We start from the raw sequence: 18,221 nt of genomic DNA on the forward strand, positions 1-18,221 counted from the left end.
CCCGGTGACCTACGTGACGTCATTTCAACACTTTTCTACTCGGACCCACAAACTTGAATTCGTGTTCACAGAAAAGACTTCGTAGTCGTAGAAATTAGAGTTGTATTCACAAGACTTTGCACTCACAGCTTTTAGATTCATATTCACATGAAAAAAATCCTGACCTGCACAATTTCTCAGACTCATGTTCATGACAGCAGAATTTTGTGTCCAACAATTTTATTGACATACAAATGTTTAAGATTACAAATACGAATGGTTAAAATCATGCACACATCTTTTGATAGCTATCTTACTCCATAATAACCTCTACACTACTGAAACCCATGTTCTACCTGACAGGTGACCTCAGAGCCGCATCCAGACATACAGGACTGTGCAAAAGTCTGGCAGGTGTGAAGGAATGCTGTAAAGTCAAAGTGCTTTCAAAGATATAAAATTGAATTGTTTATTTTTTTTCAAAATGCAAAATGAGCAAACAGAAGAGAAACATGTGACCACCTTTGGCCTTCAAAACAGCATCATTTCTTCTGGGGGTTTTGAAGGATCATAGTCAGGTGTGTGATTAATCAGTTAAAGCAAACAGGTGTCGATGATCATCGGTTTCATATGTTGGCTGAAACACAGTCAGTAACAGAAACAGCTTGAGTCAAATCCACCCTGGAGCTGCGAGCTCAGCGTGCACCACAGCAGGTAATTCTTATTACAGCTATAATGTTTAAACGTTTAAACTTTAAAGAACAGACAGATAATAATAACTGTCTAAAGTTCAGATCCTGATGGAGAACAGGTTCTAGTGGCTCTGGGTTCTCTGTCGGCTGCTAAAACTTCCTGGTTGGAGCTCAGGCTGCACTGACCGGGCTAACGTAAGCTAACGTATAGGCTATAAGCTAACGTAAGCTAACTTATAGACTACAAGCTAACGTTAGCTAGGTGAGCTGTCAGAGCTCAGTGCTAATGCTAGCTAGCATAGTGTTAGCAGAGCTGACCTGGAGACTCAGTGAGGTAGGTAGGACCCTCTGACCACTGGGGGGTCACTGACGGACCCTCTGACCTCTGGGGGGGTCACTGACGGACCCTCTGACCTCTGGGGGGTCACTGACGGACCTTATTTACCTCTGGGGGGTCACTGACGGACCTTATTTACCTCTGGGGGGTCACTGACGGACCCTCTGACCACTGGGGGGTCACTGACAGACCCTCTGACCACTGGGGGGTCACTGACGGACCTTATTGACCACTGGGGGGTCACTGACGGACCCTCTGACCACTGGGGGGTCACTGACAGACCCTCTGACCTCTGGGGGGTCACTGACGGACCTTATTGACCACTGGGGGGTCACTGACGGACCTTATTGGCCACTGGGGGGTCACTGACAGACCCTCTGACCTCTGGGGGGTCACTGACGGACCTTATTGACCACTGGGGGGTCAATGACGGACCCTCTGACCTCTGGGGGGTCACTGACGGACCCTCTGACCTCTGGGGGGTCACTGACGGACCTGATTGATCCGCTGGATGCTGGAGGATGAAGGGACGTAACTGAAGGTGGTTAGTTTTGTGTTCTACTGCTATTTTACATTAAAGTCTATGGCGAGCATCATTTGTTTTTCCCCAGAAAGGGACGAAGACGTGTTGCACGCCAAAGTTCAAAGTTCCTGGATGTGCCGATCGTATCGATAATCACAGCTGAGACCCTGTTAGCATTTTGAGTGTCTGAGTCCTCAGGAAGAGACTTTTCTTCTTCCACCTTGACCAGAGAGACTGAGGGCCCAAAAGATTCAGACATGAATCTAAACCCGAGGTACAGAGGTTCAGTGACCATGATGCTGAAGGTGTGAAGGTGGATCAGTGTGTCAGAGGAGACCCTGTAGAAGGACAGAACGCCAGCAGGACCGTCCAGGTACACCGCCACTCTGACGGACGGAGGGTCGGAGGGTACGGCTGTTCTTCGGTTATCGTGCCACACAAAGTAATTCTCATCAGAGCAGTACAGACTCCAGGACTTATCGTTCTTTCCGAGCTTGCAGTCGTCTCCCTTCCCTTTCCTTTTAATTCCTTCGTACGCCACTCCTACGTACACCGGCCCTTTCCTCTCCACCTCCAAGTAACAGCGACCAGTCAGAACAGTTCTACTCAGCAGCTGAAGCAAGCAGTCAAATCTCTTTGGATGATCCAAACACTTCTGGTCCATCGTCACGACTGATGCTTTTCTGAAGTCTTCAGACACTTGAAGCTTTCTGTGTGCTGTGTTTTTGTCCAGCCTCAAATCACAGGCGTCTAAATGGGGACAATACAACAGGATTACTGACTATTAAAAAGACCACCTGAGTGCCATCTGGGTGCAAATATCCAGATGGACGCTATTTGGCTGTTTAACACCAGTTTGATCCTACAACTCATTTATGAACATTGAGGCTGATGTGGTTTAGTTGCAGGACTTTCACTCTGGAGGATTATCTGGATTTTCAGCTTTCAGTGGCAGTTTGGTTAGGTTTAGGTACCAGAACTACTTGGTTAGGAAGAGATCACGGTTTAACCCCTTGTTGCCTGTTGTCGCGAATTCGCCTCAAACCTCTTCCGGTCTTGATGCAGCTGAGGTGGCCTCTGTATCCCACTAATGCCGGTTGATGCATATTCTATGTATACATTATATATACATAGATGCATACATACATAAATAAATATATATATATATTCTATGCGTATATACATATATATTATATTATACTATTATTATATTGTACTATTCTATGCTATGCTATATTCAAATGAACAATCTCCACTTCATTTAGCATCTGCTTGAATGCAAAAACACAAATAATTAATTTTTTTATATGATTGTAAATAAATTCAGGCAGTAAGGGGTTAAGTTAACTTTTTGGCCTCTTGAATTAAAATGGTCTGTCTGTGTAGTAGGAGGACCTTCTTCTTCTTCATGTCCCTAAAATGTGTCCAACCTCAGCTAAAAGGTTCCAGAAGTCACTGAAGCAGAATGAGTGAGAAAAGACTTCAGACTGGAGAAACATGGAGAAAATCCAGGAATCAGACATGTTGTTCATCAGAGGAGACTAAATTAAGACAGGAAACAGAAACTAAAGATCTGTGAACCTCCAGAAGAGATCTGAACTGTTTCATGTTTTAGTTTCTGAGCGAGGCTCATTTTTATGAGCAGAGAGCGACGGAGATTTGACAGTTGTCCATTTTTATGTACAGTCTATGGTGTAAACAGACAAGAGTCGAATTTAAACTGTATGAAAAGTTTTCAATGATAAACTAATCTTAACTGGGTTTAAATCGACCTTTTCTGTCAAATACATTTGTGAAATAAATAGAAAGAAATTACATGATTATTTGAAGGACACTTTCTAGGAAATTACTAATAAATGTTTCCAAAAAATTCAGATTCATAAAATTACAGACAAAATCAGTAAAACTTTGGTGACTTTATAAAGCAAACAACCAGAGCAAATATTCTGTAGCTTTGTAGTTTCCCTAGTTTTTAAATGCCAGTGATTTAGAAGGTGTTAATGTCGTTTGTGGCTTTTACGATATCAAACTGAAACAGACTTACATTTCCTCAGACCTGGTTTCAACCTCTGGACTCCGCCGTGGTCCGTCCTGTGACGGTGAAAGAAAAGTCACATCCATGGAATAAATTACTGCTATCCAAAGACTAAGTGATTATTCACAACAAACCTCCTCCACATCGCAGCATGTCAGTCCTACCTGAGGGTCTCCAGTCTCCACTGGGGGTCCTTCAGTCCAGCAGACAGCAGCGTCACCCCTGAGTCTCCTGGATGGTTGTAGCTCAGGTCCAGCTCTCTCAGATGGGAGGGGTTTGAGCTCAGAGCTGAGGCCAGAGACGCGCAGCCTTCCTCTGTGATCATACAGCCCGACAGCCTGCAAAGAGGAGACGTAGTGACTACTCGCAGGGTGGTTGGCAAGCTAACGGCTAACACTTTAGCCAACCGGAAACATGCTAGTACTTTATCTTAACTGGGCCGGCGTTTATTCTACTAATACTAAAGTCGTTCTTTGGCTCGTGATCTTAGAGGAGTGCTACATAGCACCTTTTGTCAAGTGAAAATCTTTACCCAGCTAAACTTTCCTAAACTGAAGAACCAGTAGAGAACCTCTAAAGAAACATACAGGAGCTGAATAGGTTCTATAGAGCACCTCAACCACCCCAAAGAACCGCTGAAGAACCACCATTTTCTGTGTGCAGCTAATAAGCTACGATAGCGCTCTTAAAATGGTCTGCCATTAATCAAAAACAAAACATTTGTCTGATTTTACTTCGCCTCCATAAGTGAATCTACTGTTTGCAGGAACTTCTTTGGGATTAAATGATTATTTACAGTTTTAAAAACACTTTCTTTCCCAATCTGTTTTAAACTCTTATTAGCAAAGAAAATCCAACACAGGTTAAGTGTTTATGAACTGGTAGTGCTCTCTATGTAAATTAGGGTTCTAACTGTGATTTGTGGTACAGCATGGTGAGTCCTGACCTGAGAGTCTCCAGTCCACAATGTGGACTCTGCAGCCCAGCAGACAGAAGCTTCACTCCTGAATCCTGCAGGTCGTTGTCGCTCATGTCGAGCTCTCTCAGAGTAGACGAGGGAGAGCTGAGAGCCGCTGATACGTCCTGACAGGCTTTCTCTGTAAGATTGGTTTGGTTCAACCTGATAGAAACAAGGAACAAGGGAGAGAGAGAGGGTTGTACCAACGCTACAACACAATCGCAGCCTTGGACCTTTTCTTTTATGGGGAGGACGCTCTCTCAGGTATGTGGTTGTCAGGGTGGTGCCTCTATGACGACCCATTTGTATAAAATAAATGTTACCTGAGAGTCTTCATCTTAAAGTGTGGACTCTCCAGTCCAGCAAAGAGCAGCGTCACCCCTGAATCCTGGAGGTCGTTTCTACTCAGGTCCAACTCTCTCAGGCTAGACGACTCTGAGCTGAGAACTGAGGCCAGAGCTGCACAGCTTCTCCCTGATAGATCGCAGATGCTGACCCTGGATCAATAAATGGGAAAAACAACATGTTTCTTATGTTAAATCCCCTTTGACGTTTCCGTTAGATTGGACAGACAGAGGGCCCAAAGATTTTAGAAGCTCCCAGATGGAATTCAGGTCTTTAAGTAGTCAAAAATTTAAACTGGAGATAAATCATCTCGACATTAGCTTGTATCCCAGTTTAATAATGATTAATAATGATCTAACTGTGAGCTGCAACCAAACCAGCATAAACTTTTTTCGTTACTAAAATGCTGAAAATCAGTTCTGACAACCTTGAAGCTCTTACCCTAGAGTTTCCAATTTACAATATGGACTTTCCAGACCAACAGAGAGCTGCATGAACCCTGAATCCCCCAAGTTGTTGTTACTCAGGTCCAGCTTTCTCAGAGTCGAGGACTCTGAGCTGAGAATTGAAGCAAACGTCTGGCAGCAGTCGTCTGTGAGGCCGGTTTGATTTAACCTGATAAAATAAGTAGAAATGTTTTGGCAATCAAGGCTCAAACCCTGAAACCCCATTTGCATGACTAAGCAAGCCGAAACATTTTGTGAATGTCATCGTCATGAGGTCAACTCACTTTAGAGTTTCCAGCCTACAGTGTGGACTCTGCAGTCCAGCAGAAAGCTGCTCCACTCCTGAGTCCTGGAGGTTGTTGCTACCGAGGTCCAGCTCTCTCAGACTGGAGGACGGGGAGCTGAGAACTGAGGCCAGAGCTTCGCAGCTTTTCTCTGATAGCTTGCAGATACTCAACCTGGGAAAACAAAATCGAGCAAACAATAACTTACATCTGTATGCAGTATAAGGAATCAGTCTTAACTATCTGTGTACCTACAGAGCTTTGTTTGAGGCTTTGACCACTGGCAGCAGCCTCAGAAGAGCCTCCTCTGAAGCAGAGTATTTCTTCAGGTCAAACACGTCCAGATCTTCTTCTGATGACAGTAACATGAAGACCAGAGCTGACCACTGAGCAGGAGACAGTTTATCCGTGGAGAGACTTCCTGAACTCAGGGACTGTTGGATCTCCAACACTAGAGAATGATCATTCAGCTCATTCAGACAGTGGAACAGATTGATGCTTCTTTCTGGGCCGGGATCGTCCCTGATTTTCCTCTGAATGTGCTGGACTGTTGTCTGATTGGTAGGTGAGCAATGTCCTGTCTGACCAAGAAGGCCTCGTAGGAGATCCAGATTGGCCTGCAGGGTAAGGCCTACGAAAAAGCGCAGGAACAAGTCCAGGTGTCCATTTGGACTCTCTAAGGCCTTGTCCACGGCACTCTGGTAGAATCGCTTCACTTGGGACGTGTCTGTCGTTGGTGTAGACGCCTCTGTCAGGAGATCAATCCCAGAGTTGTTGAAGGTCAGATGGACATGAAGAGCTGCCAGAAACTCTTGAACGCTCAGATGGACGAAGCAGAACACCTTGTCCTGGTAGAGCCCTCTTTCTTCTCTAAAGATCTGTGTGAACACTCCTGAGTACACTGAGGCTGCTCTGATATCGATGCCGCACTCTGTCAGGTCTGATTCATAGAAGATCAAGTTGCCTTTCTGCAGCTGCTCAAACGCCAGTTTTCCCAGAGACTCGATCATCTTCCTGCTCTCTGGACTCCAGTGTGAATCTGTCTGATCGCCGTCGTTGTACTTCACGTTCTTCAGTTTGGTCTGAACCACCAGGAAGTGGATGTACATCTCAGTCAGGGTCTTGGGCAGCTCTTCCTCTTTCTCTTTCTTTTTCAACATGTCCTCTAGAACTGTAGCAGTGATCCAGCAGAAGACCGGGATGTGGCACATGATGTGAAGAGTTCTTGACTTCTTGATGTGGGAGATGATTCTGCTGGCCAGCTTTTTATCTCTGAATCTCTTCCTGAAGTACTCCTCCTTCTGAGGGTCGGTGAACCCTCTGACCTCTGTCACCATGCCAACACACTCAGGAGGGATCTGATTGGCTGCTGCAGGTCGTGCGGTTATCCAGAGGCGAGCAGAGGGAAGCAGATTCCCCCTGATGAGGTTTGTCAGCAGCACATCCACTGAGGTGGACTCTGTCACATCAGTCAGGACCTCATTGTTGAGGAAGTCCAGAGGAAGTCGACACTCGTCCAGACCGTCGAAGATGAAGACGACCTGGAACTCTTCAAACCTGCAGATTCCTGCGTCTTTGGTTTCAGGAAAGAATCGATGAACAAGTTCCACCAAGCTGCACTTTTCCTCTTTCAGCACATTCAGCTCTCTGAAGGTGAAAGGAAACACAAACTGTATGTCCTGGTTGGCTTTGTCTTCAGCCCAGTCCAGCGTGAACTTCTGCGTTAAGACTGTTTTCCCGATGCCGGCCACTCCCTTTGTCATCACCGTTCTGATTGGTTCCTCTCTTCCAGGTGGGGCTTTGAAGACGTCATCATATCTGATGGTTGTTTCTGGTCTGTCTGGTTTCCTGGATGCTGTTTCGATCTGTCTGACCTCGTGTTCGTCGTTGACCTCTGTGGTCCCTCCCTCTGTGATGTGGAGCTCTGTGTAGATCTGATTCAGAAGAGTTGGGTTTCCTGCGTTGGCGATCCCCTCAAACACACACTCAAACTTCCCCCGTAGATAAGATTTGAGTTTGTGCTGGCAAAAGGCAGCAGATTCTGAAAGAGCATAAAACAAATGAGTGGAAATAACAGTGAATGCAAAAGAGTTGTGCAGAGATTTCTGTAGCTGAGGGTACACCATTTTCGTTTTAGCACCATCTGCCATTTACTTTATAGTATGCGACTCTTACTTAAAGTGGAAGTCGACAACGTTCTTGCTTTAACTTATCATTATGAAGTAAATGTTTATTGCACGGTGTAATGGCTGTAGACTGACGACCATTGGAGTTTAGATTGGTTCCCTATGAGCATCTCTTTTTCTGTGTAGTTCTGTCCGACCTCCTGGGAAGATAAAGGCTCAATTTACGGCACAAAGAAGGTACGTTCAGATCATAGATTAATTTATAGCCATTCTTTGTATTTAAGCAGTAAATAACACAACCTGCCTATTTTTTTGGATGCAACCAGATGTTTAACTCTTCCTTTATCAGACTGAGATCAGCGTTTCCATTTCAAATTGGGATTCTTCCTTTGGACAGTAGCCAGACTACAAGCAGTAGAGTTAGCCATATTGGTATTCTTTCAAATGTTCCTTAATCAGTAACACAATATGCCTTCTTATCAATATAACCAGATGTTTTACTCTGTCTTTATCACAGCAGACAGACAGTAGCCAGACTGTTAGCGGTAGCATTAGCCGTTGGCAACATGGCATTCTTTCTACTTCATCAGTAAATAAACAACATGGGCACAAGCAGCAGTGATGATAAATTCTGTTTTGATCAAGCAGCTGATCAGCAGATGGTTGTTTTTGAAGATGCTGATAGCTTGTTTTTGTGACAGTGGGGCACTGACACTACTTCAAAACGCTAGGACGGACGCTTAAAGTGGAGGTTTGCTGCCTTACCTCCACTTTAAGCCTTCTGTTAGGTTTCTTTCGTGAAACGCTGTTTTTATTTTAGTGTCTTATGCCAATTTTTATGGTTTGCTGCTCTTGTTTCAGTGTCACTTTGCCAGTTCAAGTGGTTCATGTCAAAGACCTCAATACAAAATCACCCAGCAGAACGAACACACTGAAGATTTTACTGCTTTAGAGGTCATGTGTCACACAGTGAGTGTTTTTATTCGTCAGCAGATGTAAATGTCGTCTCTCCATCCTGTTAAAATCCTCTTACTGCTCTGCAGACGGTCAGCCAGCTCGTCCTGGTTCATCCTCTTCAGGAAGTTCAGGGTGATCTTCAGAAACTCCTCCCTGCTGCTCCTCCCCTGCTCTTCATCCTCACCGCCCAACACCGCCTCCTCCTCCTCCTCCCCAACTAAGCATTCTGGGTAATCCTTCCTCAGGACCCTCTGAAGCCTCTTCAGCTCCTTCTTCACAAAACCGATGATGCTTTCCTCAAGCAGCTGGAACAGAAAACGACACGAGTTAATCATTAAAACATACAGTCGAGTCATGTTACGCTAATGCTACATGCTAACGCTACACGCTCGTGTGTGAAATGAGTCGTTTGTGTTAGCTTAGCTTATTTTAGCAACGCAAAGCCAAACCGGTTTTACTTTAATGAATTTGTGCTGTCTGTGATTTGATTTTGTTTAAATGTTCTGAATAGTATTTTCTTAGTTAGTGTCGTTCAGACGATGAAGCTAAGTTAGCGAGCTAACATCAGTTAGCCAGCTAAAGGATCCATTATCAGGAAGTAATAGACGATGTGAGCAGATAACCGTCCGATGCTCAGGACATTATCCCCCTTATACCATGATCATTTTCCACATAAATATATAAATACATAAATATATAAACACAAATATATAAATATATAAACACATAAATACATAAACACATAAATATATAAACATAAATATATAAACACATAAATACATAAATATATAAACACATAAATATATAAATACGTCCCTGCTGGTAATAAAACATCCGTCATGTCGACTGTTTTCAAATTAAACTGTGTTGTTCTTCCTCACACACCATAAATACGGAGTCCAGGTCGGTTTGAGGGCGACCAGTGAGAACCTCTGAAGTGTCCTGATCAGCTCTGTGGAGAAAAACGGGATGTGAACATGAATCACTTGGTCGTTATTGATTATTGATCATGTTGCGGCGTCCCTGCTTGCTGTAAATGTCTGTAACAGCCAATCGTATCGCTGCTGTCACACTTTAAAGCTGATCTGTTCCTGTCAGCTGGAAATTTAAACATCCGTCAAAGGCCAGACGTGTTTTAGGAGGTTCAGCTGAAACAGGAGCACTTTAAAACACAATAAAACAGGACCAGATCTATTGATTACTGACCTGTGATCAGCAGACTCTTTGAAAGAAAAGGGGCGAATCATCGAGCGGTCGCTCTTCATGGACACACAGCTGAGATCAGGAGACTCTGACCTCTGCTGGACGACCCTGATGGAAACAGAAAACACACATCTTTATCATTTATATTACTTTATAATATTATATTAACTCATTTAAATCAAACATTATCTTAATATTCATATCTGGATCAGATCTCTCCAGCTTCAGCCTTTTAGACAGAAGAAGAAGACGAGGACTTGAAGTAAATGAATGAACGAGTGTGTTATAAGAATCCCCATCCGAGGACGTGCTCGTGAGTTGTCAGACAGAAAGGCACTCGAGGGTTCTGCAACAGTGTGCAGCCTCAAATCTACAAGGACTAGAAGACCTGAATAACCCAGATGTCTTTCATCCTCACGCCAGCAGATGATCCCACGATGTGTGAGAGCTTCGCCCACAACTCCCATTATGAAAACCAACTGTACCTGCTCACTGGTGGAGCCTTTCACTCTGTAACCTCCATGATGTTGTTGCACTGTTAAACGCTCCTCTGACATGTGAGATTAAACTTTATTATAACTCGCAATCTGGCTCCAATCTCGTCAACCGAAAGAAAAGTCCTTTGACAATTTGGCGCAAAACGTGGGGCCCCAGTATCCACTCTCTTCCTCAGGGGGAAAAAACAAAAAGACAGTGTGCAAGGCTGAGAGAAAAAACTCAGAGGTAAGACCTCCACCGCAGGAGTCCTAAAAACCTGTTTTGGACAGGGAGGCCAGGGCCACTGGAGAGAGGGACGGTGACGGGGCGTAGCAGAGGAGTGACGGACCAGAACCTGGATTGCCAATTATGGTTAAGTCAGCCAGCTACTGTTAAGTCTGATCTATGATCAGCTGATGGCTGCTGGTTGATCCCATAATCTGGACACGAAAGACAGAGAAGTCATTCACAGAGGTGAAACAGTTGGGATCTGCAGTCTGAGCGCTCCCAGACTACTCAAAACCATTTGTCCAAACATGTGATACACGGGGGGGGTTTACTATTCCTCTAAGCTCGACCCAGTTGTGAGAGCGATGCCACGATGCCTGCAGGCTGTACAAGCAGCAGCACTGGCTGTGCAGTGCTCTGCAACATTAGTGTTCCTCCACACACTCACACTGAAGCATCACGTGCAGTAGAGGCACTTCTCACTCAGACCAAAATAAGTTTCATGTCGCCTGCTAGACACCTCAGTTGTACGACTCTCTCAACCTCATTTAACCACAGAGAGATGTACAACACTGAGTCCATCTACACTCCTACCTAACGAATTAGACGGTGCTAAACGGGACTGTGTGGCAGAGACCACGACGAGGGTCTTACCGAGACCTGATCTCACCGATGCACCTTTGATAAACGCAGACAGAACCATGTTTGTTGATGGTTCATGTAGAAAGAACCCAGTGGGTATGCTGTAGTAACGTTAGCATGTTAAATAGGACGGAACAAAAGCATCACAGTCTGCACAGACAGCCGATATGCTTTTTCTACTCTACATGTGTTTGCACAACAGTGTTAAAATACAGGTATGGTGACATCAACTGGAAAATCAATCACGCACAAAGACCTTATTCTCAGTCTGTTAAGGGTAATTCACCTGTGTGTAAACATTCAGCTCGCACAACAGGAACTGATGTTCCTTTTCACGAGGAAACCGCAGAGCAGACCAGGAAGAAAAAACGAGCTGCAGTGAGGCAACTTCCTGCTGACGGAGTGTACACAGCTAGAGAGGAACCCACACATACTTAGAGACATGCAGCGTAACTCCTACAGCACTAAAGGTGCCACCCAGACAGATGGGGGGTCACTGCAATGACCTGAAGGCAAAGTAATTAAACTATTAAACTATTTTGAGCCAACCTATGGTTTCCAAAACTACTCCAAGAATGTTTGTGCTTCATGTCTGATATGTTCTAAACACAATTCACAAGGTAGAATGAGACCAAGACCAGGTACATTTCCTGAAGCAACCTACTCTTTTCAAATGATCTGTATGGATTTCATAGAACTAAATAAAAAACGAAGGGAAAAGATCTCTGCACACACACCAGACTACATTCACTAAAACAGGGATTTTAGCTGACAGGACTCAGGAGCTGCTGCCTCCATCAGTCAGTGTGTCTGTGTTCCTGTGTGTTACACAGATGTTGGATCTGAACAAACCTTCAAAACACCAAAGTCACATAATTTCATAAAGATCCAGAGATAAAGATCAAGTGCTCTGCTGTTAGTTTCACTTTTGTTCTGACGCTGTTTTTGTACTTTTAGTTTTGAATTCAGGATTTCAGCAGGACCAGATCTATTGATTACTGACCTGTGATCAGCAGACTCTTTGAAAGAAAAGGGGCGAATCATCGAGCGGTCGCTCTTCATGGACACACAGCTGAGATCAGGAGACTCTGACCTCTGCTGGACGACCCTGATGGGAACAGAAAACACACATCTTTATCATTTATATTACTTTATAATATTATATTAACTCATTTAAATCAAACATTATCTTAATATTCATATCTGGATGTTTTTTACCTGTTAACACGTCGATAAGATTTATTATTAAACTTTTAGCTCACATATCTGACTGTCCCAGTCTGAGCTCAGTGGGTTCTTCTGTGGTCTTCTGTCCCAGTCCTGGTCCTGGTCCAGGTCCTGGTCCAGGTCCTGGTCCTGGTTCTGGAGAGTTTGATCCCTCAAGCTTCAGCCTTTCAGGCAGAGAAGAAGAAGATGAGGACGTGAAGTAAACGAATGAACGAGTGTGTTATAAGAATCCCCATCCGAGGACGAGGATGTGTGAGAGCTACGCCCACAACTCCCATTATGATATGTTCTAAACACAATTCACAAGGTAGAATGAGACCAAGACCAGGTACATTTCCTGAAGCAACCTACTCTTTTCAGATGATCTGTATGGATTTCATAGAACTAAATAAAAAACGAAAGGAAAAGATATTGTTTGATCTCTGCACACACACCAGACTACATTCACTAAAACAGGGATTTTAGCTCACAGGACTCAGGAGCTGCTGCCTCCATCAGTCAGTGTGTCTGTGTTCCTGTGTGTTACACAGATGTTGGATCTGAACAAACCTTCAAAACACCAAAGTCACATAATTTCATAAAGATCCAGAGATCAAGATCAAGTGCTCTGCTGTTAGTTTCACTTTTGATCTGTCGATGTTTTCGTGCTTTTTAGTTTTGAATTCAGGATTTCAGCTGGCAGCAAAGTATTTGTAGTCGAGTTTAGTTCAATAAAAGATCTGATCTATATTAAATATCCTGTCGTTCACTGGAGCTTTATGATGTTTTAATCCGAGTCAGACACTCAGTTTTAGTACATGTCTCCTAAAACTGACTCAGTCGCCTTTAAACTGTGTGACTGAGTTGACACTAACTAACCCATGCTTTCCTGTTTGTTGTGCTTCCATCTGCAGCATTAATGTGCAGAAGAAGAGTAAATGCTGGGTACATACCCTTCCATCTCCATGCTGGGGCTTCTTCTCTACGCAGCTGAAAGTGGAAGCAGCTTCTCTCTCTGTGTGTGCAGGCAGTCACCACCCTTCCTGGTGTAACCAGTCTGACCAAACCTGTGGCCACAGAGATCACACATGTTCAATACAGTGAAAAATATCACTGTACTATCAACATCAACACCGCTCTCTTCAAAGGCACCAGACTCCATTGACATTAAGAGTAATTTTAGCTCTCAGAACACAGGAGTTGCTGCCTCACTTGGTTAGTTTGACTGTGTTATTGTGCGTTATACAGATATTATGCTGCATCAGAACTAAACCTTTAAAACACCAGAGACGCACAATAACACAAACAAACGAACAGGTCGAGACCAGCAGCTCCTGTGTTCTGTGAGGTAAAATCGATGTTTTTGTAAATGAAGTCTGGTGTGTTGGAAGATATATTTAATATTATATAATATTTTGAAGTTTCTCCATCTACCAGTTTCTGTCTTTGTGCTGCTGTAATCCCTGAATTTACCCTTATTTCATATTGTTTTATACTTTATTACAATTTCTTAAACATATATGTGTGAGTGTTGTTTGACGGAGCCCGAGAATTAAGTTAAGTTCGTGTTAAAACTTTTACAAAACAGAAAAAAATAATAATTATGTCTCCCCGTCGGGGAATCGAACCCCGGTCTTCCGCGTGACAGGCGGAGATACTGTCCACTATACTAACGAGGAAGAACTGTTAAGGTCATGTGACCAGTTCAATTCGATTAATCGGCTTTTGCAGACAAACCAAAGACGGTGTGCTGAACCGAAAGTTAACACCTAATAAGAAGCCAAGCTCCAAGCAGAAAAAACACGAGGAAATCTTGTAATTTTGCCAAAACTTCCACTTAAACTGCTACATTTCCGGTTAACTTCTTCTTCTGCGCTCTTGGCATTTCAGTACATCCAAGTAACAGAAATCCGAACAGCGCCACGCTGCCATTGAGCCGCGTTGTGGCGAGAGGCGGTATTACACCTGCACCTGCACAGAAGAAGCCGTCGATGGGCGCCACTTCTCCCTCCTGCAGAGCCACAGAGGAAAAGTTCTCCCTTCCACGCTACTGCAGGACGTCTGTGCGTTTCTTGGTGTTTTTAGAGGAAATCACGGGTCTGCACATGATGTGCAGGTCCTGAGCGGACCGCTCATGTACCCGCAGGCCTTTCTTTTCTTTCTTTGGGAGTCTACCTGCAGCCTGCAGCGTCCTGTGGGGATTTTGACACCTGGAGCAAATACGCAGCATCGTCTTCTAAAGGTGAAATTTAGTTAAGTCCTACATTTGTGCATAATTAAGGGCGTGGTCACAGGTAGGGTGCTGTAATGGGCGGAAGACTAAGTGACGTAAACAGGTGTCGGTAGGACCCTCTGACCTCTGGGGGGTCACATGACCGACCTTATTGACCTCTGGGGGGTCACATGACCGACCTTATTGACCTCTGGGGGGTCACATGACCGACCTTATTGACCTCTGGGGGGTCACTGACGGACCTTATTGACCTCTGGGGGGTCACTGATGGTCCTGATTGATCAGTAAAACTCTTAATAATAATTTATATCCCTGCTGTTTTTCCCTTGACATCCATCTTTCTGTCACAGAGGTCCCAGCTAAAGGATTTCACTGGTTTTATTTTTTCCTTTTCCGGAGAAATGTCTCCCCACCTTTAATCTCCTGTTTTATCTGCTTCAACCAGCAGGTGGCGCTCTAACAACAGGTGTGTGTTTGGCTCACACTCAGACAGCAGAGCTGACTGGTGAACTCTCTGCGGACCTGTCCTACTTTCTCCCACCGACTGAAGCCGTTTCAGCGGACGGGGACCACCGGGGAAGGAGCAGCGTTCCTGCTGACACCTGCCAGGTGACTCTCTCATACACACACGTTTTAAAATATCACCTGCTGTTCTCTGGACACAGTGAGCTCACAGGTAGCTGCCGGTGGGCATGTCTGAGCATGTGTGCGCGGGCACGTGCAGAAGCGTGCATGAGTTTCCGTAGTGTAGTGGTTATCACGTTCGCCTCACACGCGAAAGGTCCCCGGTTCGAAACCGGGCGGAAACATGTTTTTATTTAAGCGAGCCGCTGTTATTGTGGCTCCTCTTACTGTGTCCAAAACGGGGAAACAGCGCCCCCACAATCCCACTAGTGGCCAGAAATATATTACATCCGTAGTGATAAGCACTACCATAGAGAATGAATGGGAAAAGTTAAGAGAATTAAGCGTCATTATTCAGGTCTCCGGTTCGAAACCGGGCGGAAACACGTTTTTATTTTAGCGAACCGCTGTTATTACAGACAATGGTGCCTAAAATAAAGCTTAAAGAATAATATAATAAGTGTTTCCGCCCGGTTTCGAACCGGGGACCTTTCGCGTGTTAGGCGAACGTGATAACCACTACACTACGGAAACTCGTGCCCTGAAGTGATCACATCTATGATTTCAACATCTGCAAGTCTCTGATCATCATTTTGTGATCGATACAAAGCTGAAATGTGAAACCTGTTGTGAAAATGTTCCAACAGCGCCACTGGGCCATAGGCCGCAGTGTTGTGGTCAAAAGCGGTACCGCAGTTTCGTTTGTCAGACCGCTCCTCGTTAGTATAGTGGACAGTATCTCCGCCTGTCACGCGGAAGACCGGGGTTCGATTCCCCGACGGGGAGGTCACATTTATTTTAGCTTTTACTAGTATTTTAATTAGTGTTATCTTATTATTAGGACGGTCCAGTGTCTGTGGTTAGTTCACTGTCTGTGGTTAGTTCACTGTCTGCAACACAGCAGGACGGTCCAGCGTCTGTGGTTAGTTCACTGTCTGTGGTTAGTTCACTGTCTGTGGTTAGTTCATTGTCTGTGGTTAGTTCACTGTCTGCAACAACAGCAGGACAGTCCGGTGTCTGTGGTTAGTTCACTGTCTATGGTTAGTTCACTGTCTGTGGTTAGTTCACTGTCTGTAACAACAGCAGGACGGTCCAGTGTCTGTGGTTAGTTCACTGTCTGTAACAACAGCAGGACGGTCCAGTGTCTGTGGTTAGTTCACTGTCTGTGGTTAGTTCACTGTCTGCAACAACAGCAGGACAGTCCGGTGTCTGTGGTTAGTTCACTGTCTATGGTTAGTTCACTGTCTGTGGTTAGTTCATTGTCTGTGGTTAGTTCACTGTCTGCAACAACAGCAGGACAGTCCGGTGTCTGTGGTTAGTTCACTGTCTATGGTTAGTTCACTGTCTGTGGTTAGTTCACTGTCTGTAACAACAGCAGGACGGTCCAGTGTCTGTGGTTAGTTCACTGTCTGTAACAACAGCAGGACGGTCCAGTGTCTGTGGTTAGTTCACTGTCTGTGGTTAGTTCACTGTCTGCAACAACAGCAGGACAGTCCAGTGTCTGTGGTTAGTTCACTGTCTGCAACAACAGCAGGACGGTCCGGTGTCTGATATGATTCAGCACAAATAACGGTCTAAAATAATAAGTACACATTTCACATGAACTGAAATGATTGTTAATCATTTTACAAGTTTTATTACCAACTTGTACTAACTGTGGTTACTGTTAATGCTGACACACACACACCTTAACCTACTGTACTAACTTCAATCAACAAACTAACTGAGAAACTTTCATTCACAACTTGCAGAAATGAATGAGACTTACCTTTAAACAGTGTGATTTACCGTCAGACACAATAAAATGATCAGAAATCGATCTCTGAACCGAAGCTGTGTGTCAATCAGGCTCTTCTTACTGTGTCCAAAACGGGGAAACAGCGCCCCCACAATCCCACTAGTGGCCAGAAATATATTACATCCGTAGTGATAAGCACTACCATAGAGAATGAATGGGAAGAGTTAAGAGAATTAAGCGTCATTATTCAGGTCTCCGGTTCGAAACCGGGCGGAAACATGTTTTTATTTTAGCGAACCGCTGTTATTACAGACAATGGTGCCTAAAATAAAGCTTAAAGAATAATATAATAAGTGTTTCCGCCCGGTTTCGAACCGGGGACCTTTCGCGTGTTAGGCGAACGTGATAACCACTACACTACGGAAACTCGTGCCCTGAAGTGATCACATCTATGATTTCAACATCTGCAAGTCTCTGATCATCATTTTGTGATCGATACAAAGCTGAAATGTGAAACCTGTTGTGAAAATGTTCCAACAGCGCCACTGGGCCATAGGCCGCAGTGTTGTGGTCAAAAGCGGTACCGCAGTTTCGTTTGTCAGACCGCTCCTCGTTAGTATAGTGGACAGTATCTCCGCCTGTCACGCGGAAGACCGGGGTTCGATTCCCCGACGGGGAGGTCACATTTATTTTAGCTTTTACTAGTATTTTAATTAGTGTTATCTTATTATTAGGACGGTCCAGTGTCTGTGGTTAGTTCACTGTCTGTGGTTAGTTCACTGTCTGTGGTTAGTTCACTGTCTGCAACAACAGCAGGACGGTCCAGTGTCTGTGGTTAGTTCACTGTCTGTGGTTAGTTCACTGTCTGTGGTTAGTTCACTGTCTGCAACAACAGCAGGACGGTCCAGTGTCTGTGGTTAGTTCACTGTCTGTGGTTAGTTCACTGTCTGTGGTTAGTTCACTGTCTGCAACAACAGCAGGACGGTCCAGTGTCTGTGGTTAGTTCACTGTCTGTAACAACAGCAGGACGGTCCAGTGTCTGTGGTTAGTTCACTGTCTGTGGTTAGTTCACTGTCTGTAATAACAGCAGGACGGTCCAGTGTCTGTGGTTAGTTCAGGTGTCTGTCGTAAAGCTCCAAGCTGTCATTAGAATTGTTGTTAATCTCTGACTGATGCTTGTTGTGTCAC

At 44.5% G+C, this 18,221-nt stretch overlaps 1 protein-coding gene and 4 non-coding genes across 11 annotated transcripts; 1 reads left to right on the forward strand and 4 right to left on the reverse strand.

Annotated features, from left to right (window-relative positions):
• Positions 1-202: 202 nt before the first annotated feature.
• Positions 203-13,459, reverse strand: LOC139212762 (NLR family CARD domain-containing protein 3-like). Of its 7 annotated transcripts, none has more exons than XR_011585408.1 (15): positions 13,392-13,459; positions 12,495-12,623; positions 12,236-12,340; positions 9,889-9,993; positions 9,568-9,634; positions 8,759-8,987; positions 5,855-7,640; positions 5,600-5,773; positions 5,311-5,484; positions 4,848-5,021; positions 4,513-4,686; positions 3,731-3,904; positions 3,576-3,622; positions 1,482-2,281; positions 203-1,147 (listed from the first exon to the last, which is right to left on the reverse strand). XR_011585408.1 is itself a non-coding variant. In XM_070843292.1 (14 exons), the coding sequence occupies exons 1-14, from the start codon at positions 13,403-13,405 to the stop codon at positions 1,602-1,604; spliced, it is 4,032 nt and encodes a 1,343-aa protein (XP_070699393.1). In that variant the 5' UTR covers positions 13,406-13,459; the 3' UTR covers positions 203-1,601. The 7 variants fall into 7 exon arrangements, 2 of the variants coding, with proteins under 2 accessions (XP_070699393.1, XP_070699394.1); XR_011585409.1 differs by having other exon boundaries at positions 203-1,054; positions 1,269-2,281; XR_011585407.1 differs by having other exon boundaries at positions 203-1,054; positions 1,208-2,281.
• A 586-nt stretch (positions 13,460-14,045) lies between these two features.
• trnad-guc (transfer RNA aspartic acid (anticodon GUC)) lies at positions 14,046-14,117 on the reverse strand. The gene has a single exon. It is a non-coding gene; the product is annotated as a tRNA-Asp (tRNA).
• Positions 14,118-15,407: 1,290 nt separating this feature from the next.
• Positions 15,408-15,480, forward strand: trnav-cac (transfer RNA valine (anticodon CAC)). The gene has a single exon. It is a non-coding gene; the product is annotated as a tRNA-Val (tRNA).
• Positions 15,481-15,756: 276 nt separating this feature from the next.
• trnav-aac (transfer RNA valine (anticodon AAC)) lies at positions 15,757-15,829 on the reverse strand. Its single transcript has one exon. It is a non-coding gene; the product is annotated as a tRNA-Val (tRNA).
• Positions 15,830-17,387: 1,558 nt separating this feature from the next.
• Positions 17,388-17,460, reverse strand: trnav-aac (transfer RNA valine (anticodon AAC)). Its single transcript has one exon. It is a non-coding gene; the product is annotated as a tRNA-Val (tRNA).
• Between the last annotated feature and the right edge of the window lie 761 nt (positions 17,461-18,221).

The sequence above is a fragment of the Pempheris klunzingeri genome, chromosome 14 (genome assembly GCF_042242105.1).
Source record: "Pempheris klunzingeri isolate RE-2024b chromosome 14, fPemKlu1.hap1, whole genome shotgun sequence".
Taxonomy (NCBI): domain Eukaryota; kingdom Metazoa; phylum Chordata; class Actinopteri; order Acropomatiformes; family Pempheridae; genus Pempheris; species Pempheris klunzingeri.